At 49.6% G+C, this 20,262-nt stretch overlaps 5 protein-coding genes across 5 annotated transcripts; 3 read left to right on the top strand and 2 right to left on the bottom strand.

Moving 5' to 3' along the window:
* The first annotated feature begins 937 nt into the window (after positions 1–937).
* On the top strand, positions 938–3,048 carry irs4. The gene has a single exon (XM_040782215.1). It carries the CDS (start codon positions 1,020–1,022, stop codon positions 2,766–2,768), a length of 1,749 nt encoding a protein of 582 aa, XP_040637725.1. The 5' UTR covers positions 938–1,019; the 3' UTR covers positions 2,769–3,048.
* Positions 3,049–3,433: 385 nt separating this feature from the next.
* EURHEDRAFT_413644 (Sec7 domain-containing protein) lies at positions 3,434–9,014 on the bottom strand. The gene is made up of 5 exons (XM_040782214.1): positions 5,074–9,014; positions 4,622–5,010; positions 4,425–4,531; positions 3,988–4,370; positions 3,434–3,933 (listed from the first exon to the last, which is right to left on the bottom strand). The coding sequence occupies exons 1-5, from the start codon at positions 8,599–8,601 to the stop codon at positions 3,631–3,633; spliced, it is 4,710 nt and encodes a 1,569-aa protein (XP_040637724.1). The 5' UTR covers positions 8,602–9,014; the 3' UTR covers positions 3,434–3,630.
* Positions 9,015–10,325: 1,311 nt separating this feature from the next.
* Positions 10,326–11,714, top strand: EURHEDRAFT_458871 (SDR family oxidoreductase; the record flags this gene model as incomplete). Its single annotated transcript, XM_040784538.1, has 4 exons — positions 10,326–10,605; positions 10,671–10,810; positions 10,863–11,052; positions 11,113–11,714. The coding sequence occupies 4 exons, from the start codon at positions 10,326–10,328 to the stop codon at positions 11,712–11,714; spliced, it is 1,212 nt and encodes a 403-aa protein (XP_040637723.1).
* Positions 11,715–13,013: 1,299 nt separating this feature from the next.
* Positions 13,014–17,600, top strand: EURHEDRAFT_458560 (putative Rho guanyl nucleotide exchange factor; the record flags this gene model as incomplete). Its single annotated transcript, XM_040784516.1, has 1 exon — positions 13,014–17,600. The coding sequence occupies one exon, from the start codon at positions 13,014–13,016 to the stop codon at positions 17,598–17,600; it is 4,587 nt and encodes a 1,528-aa protein (XP_040637722.1).
* A 568-nt stretch (positions 17,601–18,168) lies between these two features.
* EURHEDRAFT_387375 (tRNA lysidine(34) synthetase) lies at positions 18,169–20,207 on the bottom strand (the record flags this gene model as incomplete). Its single annotated transcript, XM_040779709.1, has 3 exons — positions 18,169–19,778; positions 19,841–20,014; positions 20,075–20,207. The coding sequence occupies 3 exons, from the start codon at positions 20,205–20,207 to the stop codon at positions 18,169–18,171; spliced, it is 1,917 nt and encodes a 638-aa protein (XP_040637721.1).
* Positions 20,208–20,262: the final 55 nt, after the last annotated feature.

Below are 20,262 nucleotides of genomic sequence, written 5' to 3'. Positions count from 1 at the left end.
GATAAGATAAGGAAGCATGTGACGTGACATCATGCTTGGTGCCTGGTGCCTGAGGAACATGCAAGGCATTGTGATACTTCTAGCTAATTCTCACCACGACCCTAGAAATCTATAGGGAATTTCCCCATTAAATTGGTGTATAATCTCCAGGGGCATTCCACGCGCAACTCAATGTTCCTCGCACTCAATAAGAAAATGACATATCTCTCCACAATTTCCGTAGTCCAGCTCCATATTCCAATGGCCGCTTAATCCCCGACACGCAGCAAGCTTGAACAGCCGGAAACAGTGATCTCTGCTCTAGACGTCACAGGCGCTCCATCATGGCAATACATCCCTCGTGTCGAGGACTAACACTGTGCAGAGCTATGCTGTCCTTGGCACGGGCCAGTGCTCGACCAACATGTTGGTAAGGTGACAGCTGCTGTTTCTAGGACAGGTCTGGTTGGAATTGTGGGGAAGATATCTTGGTTTATGAGAGTGATCTACAGAAAGCATCCGCTATTATATGAGCCTTGCTAGGTTCGGAAAGAATCCAACCAGAATGGCAGAGGAAGCCAGGTGTCAAAATATTAGCAAAGCGCAGCATTTAATACATCTATATTTAGTATCCATGCCCCCGAACCTATCATGGCATGTCCAGCTTATAGCCCATAAGGTGACCAGCAATTAGGCCAAGGAGATTTGCCGAAGTCGTGGAGCTGGAGGGCATAGTGGTGGCTCAGGACACGACGAACGAAGGGTAGTCGTATATCTATTGGTGCTATAAAAAGGATGATGTGAGAGCACTGAAACAAAGCAATTTGAGAGAGATGCCCAGAGAAATAGGACAAGAAAATGAGGAGAGATATCGGGGCTCGATATAAGCAGTGACCACCTTGATGAGTCAGCATCACTCCCAGCCTCGTCTTTCTGAGAACGCCCATCGGGTCTTTTTCATTCACAAAACGACTTATAATTAATCAATTCACCTTTGGATAGTGTTTATCGTGTCCTCAGACCCCCCTCACTCTCCATGTATGGCGAGACCGCAGTCCTCTGCTTCGATCCGCAGCAACCAGACGCATCATGTCCCTGACCGCATCAACTTGACGGCGCTTCAAGGAGCAACACTCGCATTCACCAACAAACCTTCCAAAGACGCTCCATCGCAAGGTGTTAAGAACAGAATCCAAACTATGGGAACCGCTGTTTTTCCAGATATCCAACCAACTCGCCCGCATCATCTTAATGCTCCGAGCCGATCCCTATCCCCTTCCGATGCCGACTCCATTCCAGTACCAGAAGCGGGTTCTGTCAAGGACAAGATCGGGAGGTTCGCGGCGCACTCTCGCGGATCGAGTCCATTGAGTCAAAATAACGATAATACACTGGAGACCGTCAAACTCCCGGCCCGATCACGAACGCCACAACTCGTCGCCGCCCGATTGGCAGCGGAACGGTCCCCCGTACGGAACGAGAAGAAACCTACCGGAGGCATAATGCATGCGCAGAGCAGACAGGAACCGGTCTTAGCTGCACCGAAGCCAATTCGAAATCCAGCTGCGTCCAGCCCAGCACTGCAAAACCTATTACGAGAAGACGGAGAGCCGCCCCCGTTGCCTCAAAAGCCGCCGGTCATTCCGCGAAAGCCGATCATGTCCCCGACCTCGTCGTCTTCCAGTGTTGCCCGGATTGCCGCAACAAGGTCAACCTATTCTCCATCTCCTATACCTAGCTCGCAGAAGCTATTCCAACCGCCGCTCCCCACAAGATCAAGCACCTTTCCCACAGCACCGCAGAGCAATGATGTCAATGACAAGACGACGAACGATTCGCGTACTAGTCTGAGTTCGCGACCCCTTTCGCCCAGGCCTGCCCTACCACCTCGGCCTCGACCAAATGGCTCTCCCGTGTCTCGGGGCCTTCCCCGAAGCCAGGGAATCATAATGCAAGATCTCGAACCCTCGAAACCAATCCCAACACCCAGTATGGCATCGCTCTCGACCGCCTCGCATAACAACAGCAGCACCAGTACTTTGGACAAATCAAGCGGCATGGATACAGAATCGCTATCTGACGCCATTGTCGCTTCGTCCATTGCATCATCCCACGCAACCCCGTCGAAAAAGATACCCCCGCCCCCGCCCAAACCCCGAAGAAGATCCCGTTCTCGCTCCATCCTAAACAGCTTGGGCCACTTCCGCAGTAACTCTAATGACACTAATCGCTCCCACCCACGACTCCCAAGCCCTCCCAAGGGCATGCGCCAAACGCTTCGCGATCGACCCAAACCAGAACCCCCGGAGCAAAACCACCACCACCTACTCCGACACCCGCACAAACACCACGAAGGAGACCGCAAACGCTGGCAAAGCGCCGTGGGCGAACAAGAACGCAAGCGCTACGAAGGCGTCTGGGCTGCCAACAAAGGGCACCTAATCCCCATTCCCCCTCTCCCCTCGCAAGCAAAAGCCCTCGGTTCTAATGCCGTCGCATACTACCAAGAGGTCCGAACGAAATACCCAACCAATGCCTCTGACATGGTACTCAACCTCGTTGTGCGCGATATCTGGTCGCGCAGCCGTCTGTCTGAAATGGTGCTATCGCAGATCTGGAATCTGGTTGATAGACAGAAGAACGGGCTTCTGGACAGAGAGGAGTTTGTTGTGGGAATGTGGTTAATTGATCAGTCGCTCAAGGGGCACAAGTTGCCTTTTAGGATACCTGATAGTGTCTGGGATAGTGTCCGGCGGCTTCCGGGGGTTAAGCCCCCTTCCTTGGTATGATTTAGATATAAGCCTGATCTAGGGCTGGCGTATTTATGAGCTTGGAGTCTTTTGGGTTAGATTTGACTGGGTTTGCTTGGATGATACTGTATTAATATCTGAATTTACCACCAACATATACGATGAACTGCTGTATCTAGATGATGCTTTTGCTATAATACTGTTTTGAATAGTCTCAACCAACCCAACACGCAATGAATAGTCACTTCCATGTCAGAACTGTAGTTCTGGCGTTATGATTGTTTCTATGCAGTTTCTATGGACTTTAATTAAGATCTAGGCAATAAATTAATGACCCCTTAAAAATATAGTGCTGCGAGTAGTATGATAATTCTGAAAAGCAGCCGAGGATGACTCACGTGGTGGCAAGTGTGCGACATGTGCAAAGTTTTCGTTATTATAGGGATTTGGCAGATCAGCATGGACTACAAATGCCTGTTGTGCAAGACAAGCAATTATTGTGAAACTTCAGTTGCGAGTGATTCTCTTCGCAGTGAAGCCTTTATTTCATTCGAATGGTTTTTCGTGATGAGCGAGACGGCAATACTTTCTATCCGATTAGGGTTAACAGCGAGGCGTGGAGCTCACTGAATCGATGGACAGCGTAGAATCTTCAAATCTATTTATTGTTCCATATAAGAGCTACAGATATATGGTCCTTTGAGGTCTTGCTGTACGTCCCATTCTTGTTCAATTGATAAGATTATATATTTACACATGCATCTCAGAAACCACCCACGCTAATGTCAAAGAGCCGAGTGCCAAACATATTAACCGAAACAGACCATTGCCCGTATGTGAATGATACTGTAGAAGGTATAAAACGGGAGAAGAGAAGAAAAACAAGAAAGGAAAAGAAAATCTAATCGCTCTTTTCATCACTACCGGCACCAGCTTCAGCAGCGCCAGTACCTTCGTCATTGGCCTTCTCACCCGCCGACGACGATGGAGGAACAGGCGACGAAACCCCAGAGACAGGTGCGGACTTCTCTTGGTTAGCATCTGGAAAGATCTCTACGAAGAGAGCGGGGAGAAATCTCTCCAGACGCTTTTTCGTCTCAACCCAGATCTGCTCTTTGCTTGCGTCTTGAGACGGCGGGACCAAGTGGCCTCCATCTGCCATGACCAGGAGGATATTCTTGAGACTTTCGGGGATGGCTTCCTCCTGTAAATCTTTTAGACCTTGAACTATAGGTGGAGAGGGAAAGAAGGAACATACCAGGCTATCACCTTGGCCGCTGTTCATCATTCGGTCAAGGATATCCAGAATCTTCAACCATAGATCCAACATGGCATCCTGGTTCGGGAGCTGATCGAGATAGCGGAGGAAGATCTTGCAGATCAAAGTTGCTGCCTGTACACGAGTCTCGCTCATTCCACGCGGATCCGAATGGTAGGTCTCGGGTTTCAGCAGTCGTAGAACAAGCGGGAAGAGGACTTGGTCAAAGATAGAAGTCCAGTCCTTATCGTCACCAGAAATCAACTCGACGGACAGAAGAGCGCGTTGGAGTGTGGATATAGCGTGGTGTCGGATATCCCTGCAAGGGTTGATGCACTGGGAGGTCAAGGTTTGGAAAATGGGGGTCCAGTACGCAGACCAAGCTGTTCAGAAGTCAGTAACTATTGTCCGTCAAAGAAAGATTATTCCGTGCATACCCTCGGTCTTTTCCAGGTGTGACTGCGAGATAAGTGCGGGAGCACGCCTTGTTAGATGGTAAATCAGACCAATGGCCTTCACGCCGCGAGCAACAACCTGGTTTTCACTGTTGATTCTGTCAGTTCTGACAGCAGAAAACATTTAACCATAAAGAAAGAAGAAAAAGGAGAAGAAAAAAAATAAGACAAAAGCATACCTTTGCTTCGGCTGCTTGACACCTTTGGTCCGTCGAGAAAGAGCGTCTCTCTGCCTCTCTTCGAATGCACCAACGCTACCAGCAGAAATGAATTCATTCGCGAGACCAACGGCGGATTCATAGTTATCTGCGCTGACAATCGGAGGCGTGGAGTCGACGATAGTCTGAAGAAGCTCGAAAACCAATGGCGCAGCTTCTGCATGCTGATGTATCCGCTGCAAAATCGACCAGAAGTCAGGAGAAACAGTGATCTGGTTCCTCAAAAGACCCGGATCAGTGACGCATTGCGAAAGAGCGTTTACTATCGGAATTGCGACACTCTCAAGGATATCCTGATCGAAACTGGAGATTCCGTGAAGAATGACGGGTACTCGCATGAAAGGTTGTTCCTGGAAGATGGTCAGCTACATTCGATGTTTTCCAAAATGAACAAAACACGGGGAAGCCCATACATGACCAAGGCGCAGCAGGTTTAGCAGATAGGTGATAATTCGCGACAAGGCAAGTGGGTGGATGTTCCTGGCATCTCGAATGAAAGCCTGCAAGGAAGTCGCCAGCGACTCCCCGGCCGTTCCCATCGTTTCTTCATCGCGAAGCGTGAGTATGGTTGCCAGTTCCAGAAGGTAAATCATTGCGGGATCGTAACTGGGTTGGTTAGGGTCGACTTTGCCGTTTGCCATCCGCGACGTGGGCCGTTCGTGCTTCACGACAATAACTGCCGGGGTGGACTCTTCAGGCAAGAGACCAATCAGGGATTCCACTAATGACGCGACAGCTTGCACAGGGAGAGACCTGATGTTTGTCAAAACATCATCCAGAGCACACGCGGTCACGCAGTCCACTGTGCACAGCGTGTTGTCGAGTTCTTCGTCTGATGGCTCTGGCGGGTCGTCGGCTGCGTAGCTCGAGAGATAAGACGTGAAAGCTGATAACAGGCCAGTGTCGTTTGCACGGTTGACACGGTCCACGACCTGTGAGGGGGGTTGCAGAGGAATTTGAGGAATTTTGAGTTCAGCGTTATCAAACGGCGGAATGAGGGAATTGATGAATAGGTTACTGAGGATTCGAACAACATATTTCCAGCTATTTCGGGGCACGGATTCATTGCCGCGTAGAACACGGAAGAGAACCACAGCAGCCAGCTGTGCTCTGAAATCCCTCCCAAGCTTGACTGCCAGCTCGCTGACCATAACGCTCTTCTTTCCAGCTTGTACCTCAGTGTTCAAGGCCGTACTGGGAGGATTTTCCGTGGAAAGCGTGCTGATGGAAGCCAAGCAGAAGATGATCCGATCAAATGCCTCAGTCAAACCATATCTGGCTGCGATCTGCGCACATTGGTCAAATCCCATGACGACTCTGGAGTAGACTGCATCATCCGAAGCGGACATGAAAACATATGAAAGAGTTGCGACTACCGGCTTCCAGGTGGCCTCGAACATTTCCGCATCGTAGAGGTTGGTTTCGCCAACCACCAAGTCTTCCGCCGCCGAGGACTTGAGCAATAGCTCTTTCCAAGCATAGTCAAACGCATGCTGGTTTTCGTGCTCATCCGGCAAGATAATCTCGTTATGTTTGATGGAGTTATAGATTTCCTGGAGAAATTCTGGTGCAAAGTCGCCCCCTGCGTTTACTCCGCGCAGGTTTCGAGAGAAACTTTCGCAAGACATACGATTTTGCGATTTGATGTTCGGGTTGTAGAGCTCAGTGTTCAGCATGATAATACCATAGGTCAGTACGAACAGAGAATCCTTGTCGGCAACGCCCTCGGGCTGGGCTTTCTGCATGTATTTATCGGAGAAGGTGGTTACGATGCGTTCAATCAAAGGAGACTCGCCGGGCAGGCGGAAAGCGCCTAGAAGGTCGCGCAGAGCCTCAACAACATTTTTGCCCGCAAAATCAAAAAGGTCAACGAACGCATCCAGGAGAGCCTCATTGGATCGCTTCGATATGTATTCTCCAAGGACCTTCTTCGACACCCTGCTTGTTCCCTTCAGAAAGCCCGCAACCTGCGTGGGATCGTCGGGATTCTCAATGATTCCTTGTGCAGTGAGGTGGGCAATTCCAGCCTTGGGGTCTTCGTTGAATTTCTGCGTGCCTTGGACAATGATCTTCTTTCTTCGACGCTGGCTTCGTAGTCTATCTAGAGACGGGAGGTCCTCAGGTTCCGACTCGTCATCTAATCGATCATGAATGAACTGCACGTAACTAAGAAGCGCATCCAAGCAGAGAGGCGGAACATTGGTTGTGCTCCAAGTTGCCGAATCCGGAAACGCATTTCGTGAGAGAAGGCCGATCATGTCTTCGCATAAATCCGCTCGATCCGGGTCACAATCATAGTTAACGAACAACTCCGGCATAAAGGTTGGGATACGAGCCAAGACGCCAATGCTCTCCACCATTGCTTCGCGAGTCTCCGGTCTGCGTGAGCCTCCTTCAAGTCCGAGTTTCTGACGGTCCTTTACAGGAACTGGCGTGGATCGTCCACTACTGGTCTGAGAAGGCACAGGTTTGACTAATTTGGGGGCTTGCGGAATGCCATCATAAAGTGCTGGATCAATACCTGGTTCTCTGGGAATGTCGACCCGAGGATGAAGACAAGCCACTAGATACGAAAGGTACAGTTCTTGCTGAAGCTTAAGTACCGGACGACAGGTCAACAGCAAAGTGCCAGCGATTCTCAATGACTCCGTAAGAATGGCCATGTTTTCTGAGCGAACTAGCTGGAAGAGATGTCGACAAAGGTCATCTTTTGCCAATGCGGCCAGACTGGGGTGTTTGGCGATAGATGGACCAGCCACCTCGAGGGCGACATCGATGATTCTCAATGCCATCACCCGCATTGGATCCGTATGCTGCCGGTTGTGAGGGTCTAAGAGGTCGATCAGAACACGAAACAGTTCCTTGATTGATGGCAACGAATAAGGCGTGGCTTCACCTTGCTCGCTATCATGTGGGTTCGGTGGGGCAGCGACAGCACTTCCATTAGCAGCCTGGTCCGGGATCCCTTCATCCCCACTGATGCGTTCGCGCTCCGGGGTGGCTGTATCGGATCCCATAGCGGATGGATGTTGCGAGGTGACCGTGTCTCCATTCACAGAGGGGTCCATTCTGAAATTGGGCGCACTGCCCTCCCCCGTGAATTCCTGCCGTGAAGGATCATTCGGGTCTGATGGTGGGGGCACTTCCAGTTGAGAGAGGCGCATGAATATAACCTGACACATGTTGACCATGGCCATCTCCGCTGACCGCCGCAAGACTTCGGACAGACGGACCTGACAGCACATGCTCAGACCGGTTTCCATCATCTCGCAGACACTCTCATCCCCCAATAGCTCACCCTCGGGCCGTGACAATATGCCCTCCATTAAGTTCAGAATGCGCAACAACACGATCTCGTCGGCGGAGGAGTCACTAGCTTCAAATCGACAATGGGTCGTGGCGGCGGACAAAAGCTGCATAGCCATTGAAATTCGTGGGGAGTTTCGATTAACGATATCGTAGGAGAAGAATTTAGTGATAGCGACCAACGCAAGCGAGGTAATGGGGGCCGAGGTCGAGGAGGAACGGATGACCTGCAAGAACGGATGCAGCAACGCCGGGGTATCGAAGGTGCGAATATCTCTACATCCTTTAAGGTCACTGCGCAGACGAGTAAAGGCTGATATTAAGGGATTGTCCTGCATGCTCTTTCCTTTCTTCCCCCGCAGACCCCATCGATTGGCTAAGGCATGGTCTTCGTCCAGCGCCGCCCTCAACCTTGGGGTCGATGGCGCACCGCTTCGAGGACTCGGAGGGGAGGAGGTGTTTTGTTGGGTATCACGGTCGTAGACTCTGGAGACGGCGGACGACCCGCCTAGGATAGCGGAGACGGAGGAGTGAGCCCAGCGGGCATGTTTGCGCATAGCAGAAGTGACAGTGATACATTCTGTTGTCACGAGGGCCACTGGATCGACCGCAATGGGGAGGGGATGTGCTGCCATGGCGGTGGCACAAATAAGGAGTGTAGATTATGAGAATTAAAAGAATGTGTGGAAGAGACGTCCACGACTCGAGAGAATGAGCGAAGTGAGGCTCTTTCGGGGAACAGCTGGTCTTTGAGTGGTTTCCCGATACGGACTAGCGGGGATCTCTCCACCGCCTTGGATATCTCTAGTATGGGGTTATTGTGTCTTCAACATACAACATTCCGTCTATTATTATGAAATTTGATGATACAGCGCTCATAGTTTTTCTAGTCGAACGGTCCAGATGATGGAGAGCAGAGTGGAGTCACTAAGACACGGATGATATCGGCTAACTACCCCACGTGCGATCCGCATACTCGTTTTAGAAACTCATTCTTTTGCTCTGGTGCTAGTTCATCATTGTTCAAGATGTGCCTCAAAGGGTCATGCAGATGGGCGCGCATTGTAGCATCTGAAGTCGATTGTTTCGCCAGGTGCTTCTATTAAATGTCTGACAATTTGCTATCAGTCATCTGGACGGGATCAGATTGGAACCTTTCTTGCGGAGAGGTTCAGCACTAAGCTCATGAAAGCAAATCATGGATCATGTATTGGCCGTCCGTTTGTCCGTTACTCCCTCATGCTGGGACAACATACAGGGAATAAGCTTGATTACTGAGCCAGAGAGGGGGATCTCTGCCAGAAAGATTGACTGTCACATCACATCACATCACCTTTTCGCGAAGGCCATACCTGGATCTGCAGAGCCTGGGCTTGTCTCTTGATGGTCAATGGAAATGCGTAAAAGCAAGGGAGAGCTTTTCTGCCTGGTTTGACCATCCCAGTCATATCACTTGCTCGGCGAAAGCTTATCGTGAGAGAAGGGAGCAATGAGATACTCTGTTTGACCGCATTACGAGATTTGCTCCCTCAATCCTCAGCGCTGCTTCTTCCGCCCCTTTCTTTAAAGTTGCAGTGCAATTTTGCCCCCTAACACAAGGATCCAGGGTATGAGACTGGTGCAGAGTAGTTAAAAGACGAAATATATACTTTGGACAAGCCCAGGTATTCACCCTCTTAATCGTGGCCCGGATACTCCGCAGATATTTAACCTCACAAGCAATCTACTTTGTGCTTTCATGTCCAATAGAGTGGAATAGCGCCGTGGAGTTGAGAGTCTCATAGCAGATGATGGATTGTTTCTTTGTCTTGTGACAAGATGCAGCATTCAAATAGTGCTAGAGCTGCTGGTCTTCCCCGCAAAATTATTGGCAATAATTAACTCCAAACAGCTGACCGTAAGAATGGCAAGTGTGTCTCATGCGTCTATTCCAGGAAGGAATCCTAGAATTAGGATCCAATCTTCCTAAAATGCTTTCGACTTCCCCAGCCACTAGTTGATCGACCGGGGTGGCATGCATCTAAACTCGGACCTAACCTTAATAGTATTTATTTTTTTTCAGATAACCCAGCATTAGGCTTTTCTGGTGCATCCGGATGCCGGCCAATGAACTGCTATATTTCCATTGCTGACCGGGGTCGAGCATTATAACTTTCGCCATCGACGGAGAATGTGTCTATGATTGGGTGCCAAACTAATGCATTTCTTTATGCTTCTCAAAACGAATGAGGCTGCCAAGATGGCGAAACGGCCCATAGGCCCCTTAGAACCTTATGTGTTTTAGTCCCACGAGTATTAGTATAAATACGCCGGTCTACTGCCGGGCTTCAGATCTACCGCCATATAAAAATCTATCGAAATGGAAGGCAGTCACAACGTGGCTCTCGTTTTTGGTGCGAGTGGCATTTCTGGATGGGCAGTAACAAAGAACTTGCTGTCATATCCCTCAGCCAACACTTTTAGTCGCATAATTGCTCTTACAAACCGACCCAGATCCTTGGAGAAATGTGGACTACCCCTGGACCCAAGGCTCGAGCGTTATTCTGGCATCAACCTGCGTACTACCTTGGAGGAAGTCCTTGAGGGGATGAAGGGAGAAATCCCAAATATTAATGAGGTCACTCACATGTACTATTGCGGTAAGTTGGAGATGAAACTTAATGACCCAGCAATATGAAATCCTAATCCGTGGTGTCACTGGCAGCATATTCTAATGCCACGTCGTTTGCCGAGAATGTTACGAGCGTCAAGGAAATCAACACAGAAATGACTTATAATGCTGTTCATGCCACGGACCGGTTGTGCTCGGATCTCAGATTTGTGGTCCTCCAGACCGGTTCAAACGTAGGTTTTTCGTCCTTTGACGGCTGCATTCTACTGACATGCAACTTGATAGCATTATGGTGTCGCAGTCTTCGAGCACCTTGACAAATTTCAAATCAACCCACCCTTGAAAGAAAACAACCCACGTGTCTCCACTCCTTATGGTGACGAGATCTTCTATTACGCCCAGGTGGATCTAGTCCGGGAAGCAGCAAAGGGAAAACAATGGGGTTGGTGTGAAGTTCGGCCGGACGTAATCATTGGTAACGCCCCGGTCCCTGGAATAGTAATCTCGCTATGCGATACTAAGCGCTATCTTGTAGGTTTTGTGCCCACTGAGACTGGAATGAACTTGCTCGAACCAGTAGCATTGTATCTTGCGTTGTACCGATTCGTCCACGGGCCTGGGGCCACGGTCCCCTTTCCCGGATCGCTCAAGAGCTTTGCCTATACGCATACCGACACGTCGCAGGACATCATGACCAAAGCAGAAATATACCTTTCTGTTGTCAAACCTACTGAAGCGAATAACGAGGCATTCAATGTTGCGGATACAGCGACCCCAGGTCCATGGTCTGTAAAGTGGCCAATGCTGGCGGGATATTTTGAGCTCAAGGGGACATGCCCGAGTACTGATGAGTGGGGAGGAATTGATCAATGGTGGAACGAGCATCAGGAAGACTATCAGAAAATGTGTGAGATGTATGGACTCCAGCGACGTGAGATTTCGGAATCTGCCTGGATCTTTTCCAAAGTGTCATTGACCATGCTAAATCACAACCGGGAGCTAAGCCTTGACAAGATCCGGAGTATCGGCTTCACGGAGGAACTTCCGGTTGGTCAGGGTCATTACGTGACGGTCGACCGTATGGTGAATGAACGCATTCTGCCTCCTAAATCTGTTTTGGCCGGTAGTCATGTATAGCCAATTGTTGATCGATCCTTGGCTTCAAGTGGTCAGAACGGGAGTTCCTTCTACATATCTGATGTATCTAAATACAGAATTGCGTTGTTCGGATAGAGTTTACCACGAGGACATCATCCCATGGCTAAATTTGGGCGCTCTCATTAGCTCGTATAATTTCTGCCTTGGTGCCGCAGGCATAAAAACGCCATGAACTAAGAATGTTTGTTTATTGAAGAGACGAATACTCCTTAGTCACCACCAAATATCAGAGTACGCAGTAACCATTGAGCACCACTGTTCCTTAAACACTGATGTGGCTGTCATTCCTGCATACTTATCAAAGCTCATTAGAGCACACGGTGGTTGATCGGACAACAAGGTACCGGATCGGGTAAATCGAGGTCTAACGAGATAACCTCCGAATGAGACAGTCTAAAAGATAAAAGATGATTTGCCTGTATGTGTTTCAAGTCCTTACATGCAGGCCAGTTTATTAGAACATCCGTACTCTGAATACCGAATACTAGAGAAATGCTGTGTATACAGAGGGGATGTTTACTGCCCAACACGTGTCACGGCTGTCATTAGAACAGGAAAAAAAGAGGATATTTCAATGGGGAAATGGAGAAATATTCAATTTGAATGGCTTTCTTTGCCAGATCAAAGCCGTCGATCTTGTCCCACACACACAAAGTCTCTAACACTTGTATATACAAAGAGCTGCTCCCCGCTTCGTCCCCCGACAAGCAGCCCAACCATCATCACCGCTTGTGTATCGAATGTTAATTGTCTTCTTTTCTTCCTTTTCTATTCCCTCTTATCCTTCTGTTCTCTACCAAAATTCGAATATCTAATAATATCACTCGTATTCCGTCCTAATAAACCTGTCCCGCTTCCGAATTGGTCCCTCAGCTGAAGGATCGACGACGCGTCTGTTGTCTTTCCCTCATCGCTCTCTTACGACACCCACATTTTACTCCCACACACTCTCTATGGAGGGCTTTCATCCAGTTCTTCTCTGGACTGTATGAAGCACTCAATCGTTCATTCTTTTTTCCTCCCTTTGCTTATTCTTCTTCCGTTTGATTCAGGCTCATCGATGCCGTTCTCTCTCTCCGCTTTTCGTTGAATCTTTGGGCTCTTGTTGATTTGTCTGACGTTGTTGGATTTCGACCTGGTTAATTCGACTGTCATTCTTTCTTTCTTAATAATTTATTATTCTATCACTACTATTCGCTATTTGCAGCTTCTGCTTGCCTTTCTCTCTCATTTTATTTTATTTTATTTTGTCGAGTCGTTCCTGCCTTATCATCCACCATGGCGACCGTGTCCACCTCTCTCTCGGACCTGCCTCTTGAGCAGTTGACCCTCTATCAGACCTCCGATCCCTCTCTCGCTTCTGTCTTTGTCTTCTACGGTCCTGTCGCAACCGCCAATGCTACCGTTAGCAGCTCGCGCATTCAGGCGCATGTCTTTACCCCCGCCGGATTCCATAGCTATCCCCGAATCACCGTCTCCCCAGCTGCTCCCTTATATGCGGCCGTCAACCACCTCCCACGAGAAAAACAAGGCGATGAAGTGTGTCGCGGTCTGGCCGTCAGCATGTTGAAGTACTTTGCGGATCTGTCCGAGTCAACCAAGGAATGCCTCTACGATCTCGCCCGCGCGGGGAAGCCCGGTGGGAAGATCCCCAAGATGTTTGATGAGATGCATGCCGCGGACCTGGCAAATCGCATGGTTCCAGTGGAGAATATGGTTACGAACAGTCATAATAATCATAATAATAATAATACGGCTCTATCGGATACGATTCGCGACATCCGCGGTGCGTTTCAGGAACGCAAGCTCCCATGGATCGATCTCGATGTGATCCTCCCCGCCGGAACCATACAACCGCCTCCGCGACCCGACGATAACGATACGTCCCAAGATCTCGAAGATACCCCCGATCACCAATATGGCCGCTACTCTTCCCTCGTCCGCGCATTGGGAGAGCCGATTTTCTTACCTACCTCCCGACTGAAACGTGCTCCTTCCCAACCCACCAATGTCAGCCGGTCCCGCCTATTCTCGAGAGGTCAGAAGGAGGCCCTCCGGCTCACCATGTGTGAGCTGGTCGATACGGAGGAGCGATATGTTGCCAAGATGTATCATCTAGTGCGAATTGTGGCGGAGGAATTCCGGGTCAAAGCGCAGACACGATCGGCTACCAGTACAAGCCCCGATGAGTCTGCTCTCAAAGCTCTGTTTCCACCGTGTTTGAACGAGATACTCGACATTAATATGGGCTTCTTGGAGGTTATCCGTCAGGTACTCGAGGAGACGGAAAAGGACGCCATTGCTGATATTGCGGAGGACACGGAAATGTCACATCGAGCTTCGTCACGAGAAAGCAAGGATGCCATCGGTGCCGCAACTTTTGCAAACGCTTTGATCGAATGGTTCCCACGGTTCTCGGAACCCTATGCGGATTACATGCGCGCTCACAATGGCTTCACTCAAACTCTGAACTCGTTCATGAAAGACAAGAACTCCAGCTTCTCGAAGCGTGTTTACGAAACGGGCGAGCAACAGCTACGATCCCTCCTCATGGAACCTGTCCAACGTCTGCCCCGCTACAGTCTCCTGATCGACACCATGATGGGCAGTCTGCCATTGATTCATCCCGCTGTTCGACCGCTCCTGAAGGCGCGAGATATTATCAAGGACATCTGTTCGCTGGACAACCCGTCATTGACGGACCATTCGCAGAGCTTCCAACGACTGAAAGAACTTGTCGATGGCTGGCATGCCTCCATTGTGCCCAGTGGTCGCTTGATCACTGTGGTCGACTTTGATGAGCTGTCGCCACCATATCATATGGACACACAAACGCCAAGTCCGAGCACAGGAATCATGCTGCTGTATAAGAATTGCTTGGTCCTCTTATCCAAATCTGCAGACAGCCGGATGACTGCTCGTGGACTGTTGGCTGATCTTGACCACGCCGCAGCAACAACAACAGATGCTCCGGGAACATTCAGCACCACCGAGGTTAGGGTTGCACGGGTTTTCGACATCCACAGCGTTCGTTGTATGCAATCAACATGTGGGCGCATCTTGTTTCTCGCACCGGCCTCCGCCAAATCTGGAGTCGCAAATGACAATGCTACGGATCTTCTCGCATTAGAGTTGTCTGGTATGTATGAAGCGCGGGCCAATCGACTGATTGAAGAGTTCGCCAAAGCCAAGATTGAGGGCCGCTTCTCCGAATCTGAGCGAGAGAATGCAAAGTGGACACTCCGAAGTCCTACAAGTGGAACAGTGGGTAATATTGGGATCTTAGCTTGCGTCTTTGAGGAGGATACAGATGGGACGATGAATCGGACAGGTCCCGCGAAGATTCGGGTGCTCTTCAATACTCCCAAAGCAGAAAGCAGTCGAATATTGGCCGGTTCGGATGTGGAGGTGGTTGTGTTGGTCACGGCCGGGGAGGAAGATCAGTATCGGGTTGACATTGACTCGACTGTGGGTATCCCTTCCTCTGATCTGGTCACAGCAGATAGCTTCATACCGGTACTTTCCAAACGTCTCTTGAATGTGCTACTTCCGCTACATGGACCTCGGAATCCAACTTTGACTGTGCCCATTGTACACTCAAACTTTGAGATTCTCCGATACATTGCCGGCAATCTCATAACTCAAGCCAAAGCGCCACGCGGTTTCCGACCACCATCACCATCCAAACTGCTTTCTAGCATCTTGGGTGGAAATCAACCGAAGGACAGCGCGTCAAATTCCAAGACACCTAACTCTGCACCAATACTGGGCGATTTCCCAAAGATGCCGCCTCCGAGAATTAATCTCTCCCGGGCAAACACCTTGCCTTCTAGTATCCCTGGGAAAGAGGAAAATCCGAATAGAATTTCCGTGATCGAGACAACAGGTTCCAAGGGATCGGAAAGTCAGTTCGGCTTGTTGGAGCAAACATTTGCTGCCTATGCTCTAGCACTGCAGTCGCGGAGTGGGAATATCGTCGGGCGGACCCTACGCGGTAGAGACAGCGTGGATCGTTCCTCGGTCAATGAGTTGTACAATGTGTTGTTGGAAGATCCTGGAAAGATTCAGGCTGCGGCTGAAGTTCCTGTTGACACACTATTTGTTGCCTTTGAGACGTTTATGGCCAATGCATGGCAGGAACACATGGGACCAATCCTTGACCCATCGTCTTTGAAGTTAATTCAGAGCCAGTTTGACACCATGTTTCCTCGTGACTTTGACGAAAACTTCCGGAAGTTCTTGGCCGAGATGAGCCCTCAGAATCGTCGTGCGTTTGCTGCTATGGTACGGTTGCTTGCAGAGTTGCTGGACGCTTCGGGTAATGACGGTGATCGCGGTGCTCTCACGGCCGCCTTTGCAGAGATCCTCACCGTCGAGGGTGATCCGATGCAACACATCTCTCTTTTGGATCGACTGGTAGATGACTTTGACAATCTCTTCGACGAATATATCCCAGGTGGTGCCTCTTTGGAAGGGACCCTAGTCTGCGATCAAACCAAGTCCGCATCGCACAACACGGGCTCTGTAAACTCTAATGCGTCTTCCTTTCGGAAGCGATTCGGTTTCGGCTTACACCGCGAGGGATCGAAGCATGAAGGAGAGAGTAAGATGTCATCCATTTTGCGAACCTTGAGTAAGGGCAAGGGATCAGGAGACTCGGAATCCAACACTCCCAGGGGCTCTTTGTCACGCTCGAAGTCGATAGACCTGGATAACAGTCTGGGCTTACTGTTACGCCCTGGCTCCCGTGATTACGTTGCAGCGTCTTCTCAGGAACAAATCGCCCGTCCAGGTAGTGGACACGAGCACACTGGATCCATATCTTCTTCGATTAGAGGTATATCGACAAATGAGCCTGTCAAGGTCCGTCGAAAGCGGCGGAGTTCTCTTTCTGACCTACGACCCAATACTGCCTCGACAACAAACACGTCTGACTCCTCACCATCAAGACCTGTAACTCCTGGGTCGGGGTCTAACGCAATGACCCCAACAAAAACCAGACCACAGAGCTCAGGGTCGGGTCGCAGTCTGTCGCCAGTTAAATTTGGCTCACCTTCCAGATCACCCACACGTCCTGCTACACCTAGCCGCAAAGAGAACATTGATCCTAGGTCACAAGCGGAGCGTTCACCAAGGAAGAAGGGCGAGAATGCCAGCACTGGTTCGCCGGAAGAGTACAAAAAAAGATCTCGGGCATTGAGTATACCGTCGCGTGGTGGACTACGGGAGCGTCCAGCGCTGGCAAACAATCCTGATCTGAAACGCGGCGGGACTTCACAGAAGACACAGAAGCTGCGGATGCAGAGCCCGCAAAAGCTACGGGATCGTCTTCAGAGCGAAAAGAGAGCCCAGGCCTCTGCACACTCAGGGTTAAAGGACGAACTGGATCTGATCAGCAATGAGCTACAAGGGTTGAAACTTCGACCAACGCAGCAAATTCATGCCGTGAATGAAGATCTGGATGCCGATGAACACTCTTCAAATGCGGCACTCGCGTCCCGGATAGAAACTTTGGAGTCACGCTTTGACACATTGTCTGGAGACCTTAACGGACGAACATCTTCCATGGAACGGGATCTAGAGTCGTCTTTAGTTGTCAGCGAGAAACGAGCCAAGAAACTTGACGAGCTGTATCGGGAGGCTAGCGCGGAGAACGAAGCGCTCTATGACCGGTTTAATTCGGAATTGAGCAAGCTCGCGAAAGATGTACGATCGGGGAGTACGGAGGAAGCTCTCAAGACCCAGTTGAATGGTGCTCTTGATGAGATTGGACGGCTGAAGAAGGAAAATTTCCGACTTAAGAGGGAGGTTGGTGGTTTGCGTGCTCAGCAAGCTGCCGTTACGTTATTGAAGGCGAGTGATTGAACGAAATCACGCCAATGTCGATGTCGATTTTGATTTCCAGGCTATTGAACGAGTGCCTGGTGCTGGCCACGCAGGTCCATGTTTGATTCCGTCCGACGATCGTGAAATAGACACGAGATCATGTTTATTGATGGCCTTTCCTTTTTCTTTCCTAATGGTATCGATGCAGCTGTGGATATGAGTAGAGAGTCTATATGGCCGACTTTCTTGGGAACGACATATTTTTGATTCCGATTCTGTCTCTTTTTACCTGTTTGGCTTTTACTCGTTTCTATTTCCTTTCTTTCTTGTTATTTGCATCTCTCGTTTGGCAAACATATGCATATTATGCATGCACTCTTGCACTCTTGCACTCTCTGGAGTCTATTGGCAGAATTTTTTGTTCTTTTGCATGTTTGCAGTTGGGACCAAGTCAAGTTATCTTCTAGCCTTGTCTATCCTTGTACCTTTCATTTCCTTACTTTACCTTTCTATTGCATTCCTTTTCGTCTGTCTTGTAGAATAGGAGAGGATTTTTATATTTTAGCGCTCATTACTTTCATATCTAAGATTAAACCAATCAATTCATTCAGCCAGACATTGACTTGACAGTTTCTCCGTCGATCATTTTGTACATCCATTCGCAGCGTATTTCACATGGTATTCTTTCTCCTGGAACGGAATTGGATATAGACATCGATAATGGGAAGTGGATGTCTAATGTTGGTAATGCGAGTACTCTCTCTTCTCCACCATGCTTAATAAACAAAACGGGGATGGTGAATCGAGATTGACCTGGTAATTCTTGAGAAAGGGTGTCGTTTAGTTGTGTCCAGAGGGGGTTGACTTTCTTTCGTTTTTTGTTCTGGGTTTGTTTCGGTTGTTGATGTTGTGATGATGTCGTGGATTGTGACGAGGATGACGAAGGGGAAGGGGAGGAAGATAGATATTCTCGTAGATGGTGTATGTCTGCTTGTTGCAGCGGTCTAACCGTGACTAGTAGGGTATTTTCAGCCAGGAAGACATCGTTATTCTCGTTGTTTGTTCTGGTAGTTGTCGAAGGTGAGGATGAGGGCACGTTTGGTGTTATGGCAAGTCGGAACCAGTAGCGGTTATCCCAAAGCTTCCAGGGTGTATATTCATATCTATCAGAGCGGTGTATATGCTGTTTTTGCTGCTTGGTGACGGGAGGAGCTGGGATAGTAAAATCGAGGATTGGGAGACGATGGCGCATGAACGGTTGTCGGGATATGAACCATATATCCCTGGCACTTTCATGATCTGCCAATTCTCTCTGAGAAGGTTGAAACATGACCCCTCCCAGCGTGAAAGCCTGCCGTTCTGGTCTATCAGTGCCTAATGGCTGGAAAACCCGCTCCGTAAAACCCCCAAAACCCCTCAACGGAAAATGACTCTCCGGGAAAGGTGATACCAACTCCGTTATCCTGCGTAGAGTGACAGCTTGAATCTGGCGGTTCCGCTGGTCTTGGTTCTTTGTAGTTCGTCTTGTTGGGATTGTACCGGTTGGTTGGGCAGATTTTAGAGGTGGGAATTGGATGATCATGGTTCCTGAGGTGAGGTTGAGATCGATGAGGTTGCAGTGTCGGAGGATTTCATTTGAGAGGGTGATTGTGTCTCTGAGAAGATCTTGGCTTGCTTGGATCAAGGAGAGGATAGATGGCGGTGCAAGGGCGCGTGGTAAGCGATTCTCGGAGACAAGACTCCGGATTGCATTTCTGGGCGTAAGAGTCGGGTCGAAGTTCGTTTGATCATTGACGTAGGGAATATCATGTTTGTGGCATGTATCCAACAGCCTCACCTTCGGAAACGAAAGCAACGGCCGACAGATCGTCAGCCCCCCACTCGCAACCACCCCCCTCCTCGTCCCAGGCAACTCAACCGCCTTCCCACTCTCCGCAACCCCATAAATGCCATGACACTCCGGGATTCTGGCAACGCGCGGAATCCCCATAAGACCTGCACCTCTGGCCCCCGTGCATAGCCGCCACAGCGTCGTCTCGACGTTATCGTCTTGATGATGGCCCATCATTAGTGTTTCGATGTTGTTATCGCGACATGCCGTCCCGAGGGCTTGGAAGCGGAGTCTGCGGGCGAATGTCTCGAACGCAGAGGGCTTTTCTTTCCCTTCACTGGTGATGGCGCTGGACCAGTCTAGCTCCAGGATTCTGGTGGTTATTTCTGTCCGAGTTAGCTACATACACTTCGAGATGTTTAAGAGATGAGAGTGAGAGGAGAAGTACCAAGCTCATCAAGCCACCCCTTAACCATCCTCGCCTCCCGCGAGCTCTCCTCTCGGGCTTTATGATCGACCACAAATGCCGTGACGGATAGATCTTCCACGAGCCCGCTTTTCTCTAATTGCTTGCATAGATATGCCAGGGCCATGGAGTCTGCGCCACCGCTTACCGCCAATCCTGGATTCTATTAGCCTATGTGCTTTTTATAGGAATAAAGATAGGGTGAAAAGGGAGTACCTAGTCGTCGTGGAATGAGGGATCTGCGGAGGCCGGGAAGGCGTTGCGACTCAGTCCATGCTCGGCGGAAGTGATCCAGGAATTGGGGGGTGGTTATTGTTGCGGAGTTGCCGAGGAGACATGATGCTTTCATCTATGGTCATTTAATCGAGAGGGTTTAAGAATGGGAGGGTTGGTTAGAGTATGTA

Source organism: Aspergillus ruber, assembly GCF_000600275.1.
Source record: "Aspergillus ruber CBS 135680 unplaced genomic scaffold scaffold00018, whole genome shotgun sequence".
NCBI classification, from domain to species: Eukaryota; Fungi; Ascomycota; class Eurotiomycetes; order Eurotiales; family Aspergillaceae; genus Aspergillus; species Aspergillus ruber.
This window is presented reverse-complemented; position numbering and strand designations above follow the sequence as displayed.

Bases quoted from the DNA above. Each gene is read 5' to 3' on its own strand.
- irs4 (XM_040782215.1), top strand. From the start codon at position 1,020: ATGGCGAGACCGCAGTCCTCTGCTTCGATCCGCAGCAACCAGACGCAT.
- EURHEDRAFT_413644 (XM_040782214.1), bottom strand. From the start codon at position 8,601: ATGGCAGCACATCCCCTCCCCATTGCGGTCGATCCAGTGGCCCTCGTG. The intron at 4,371-4,424 runs GTATGCACGGAA...ACTTCTGAACAG, and splicing joins ACACCTGGAAAAGACCGAGG to CTTGGTCTGCGTACTGGACC. The intron at 3,934-3,987 runs GTATGTTCCTTC...AAAGATTTACAG, and splicing joins GCGGCCAAGGTGATAGCCTG to GAGGAAGCCATCCCCGAAAG.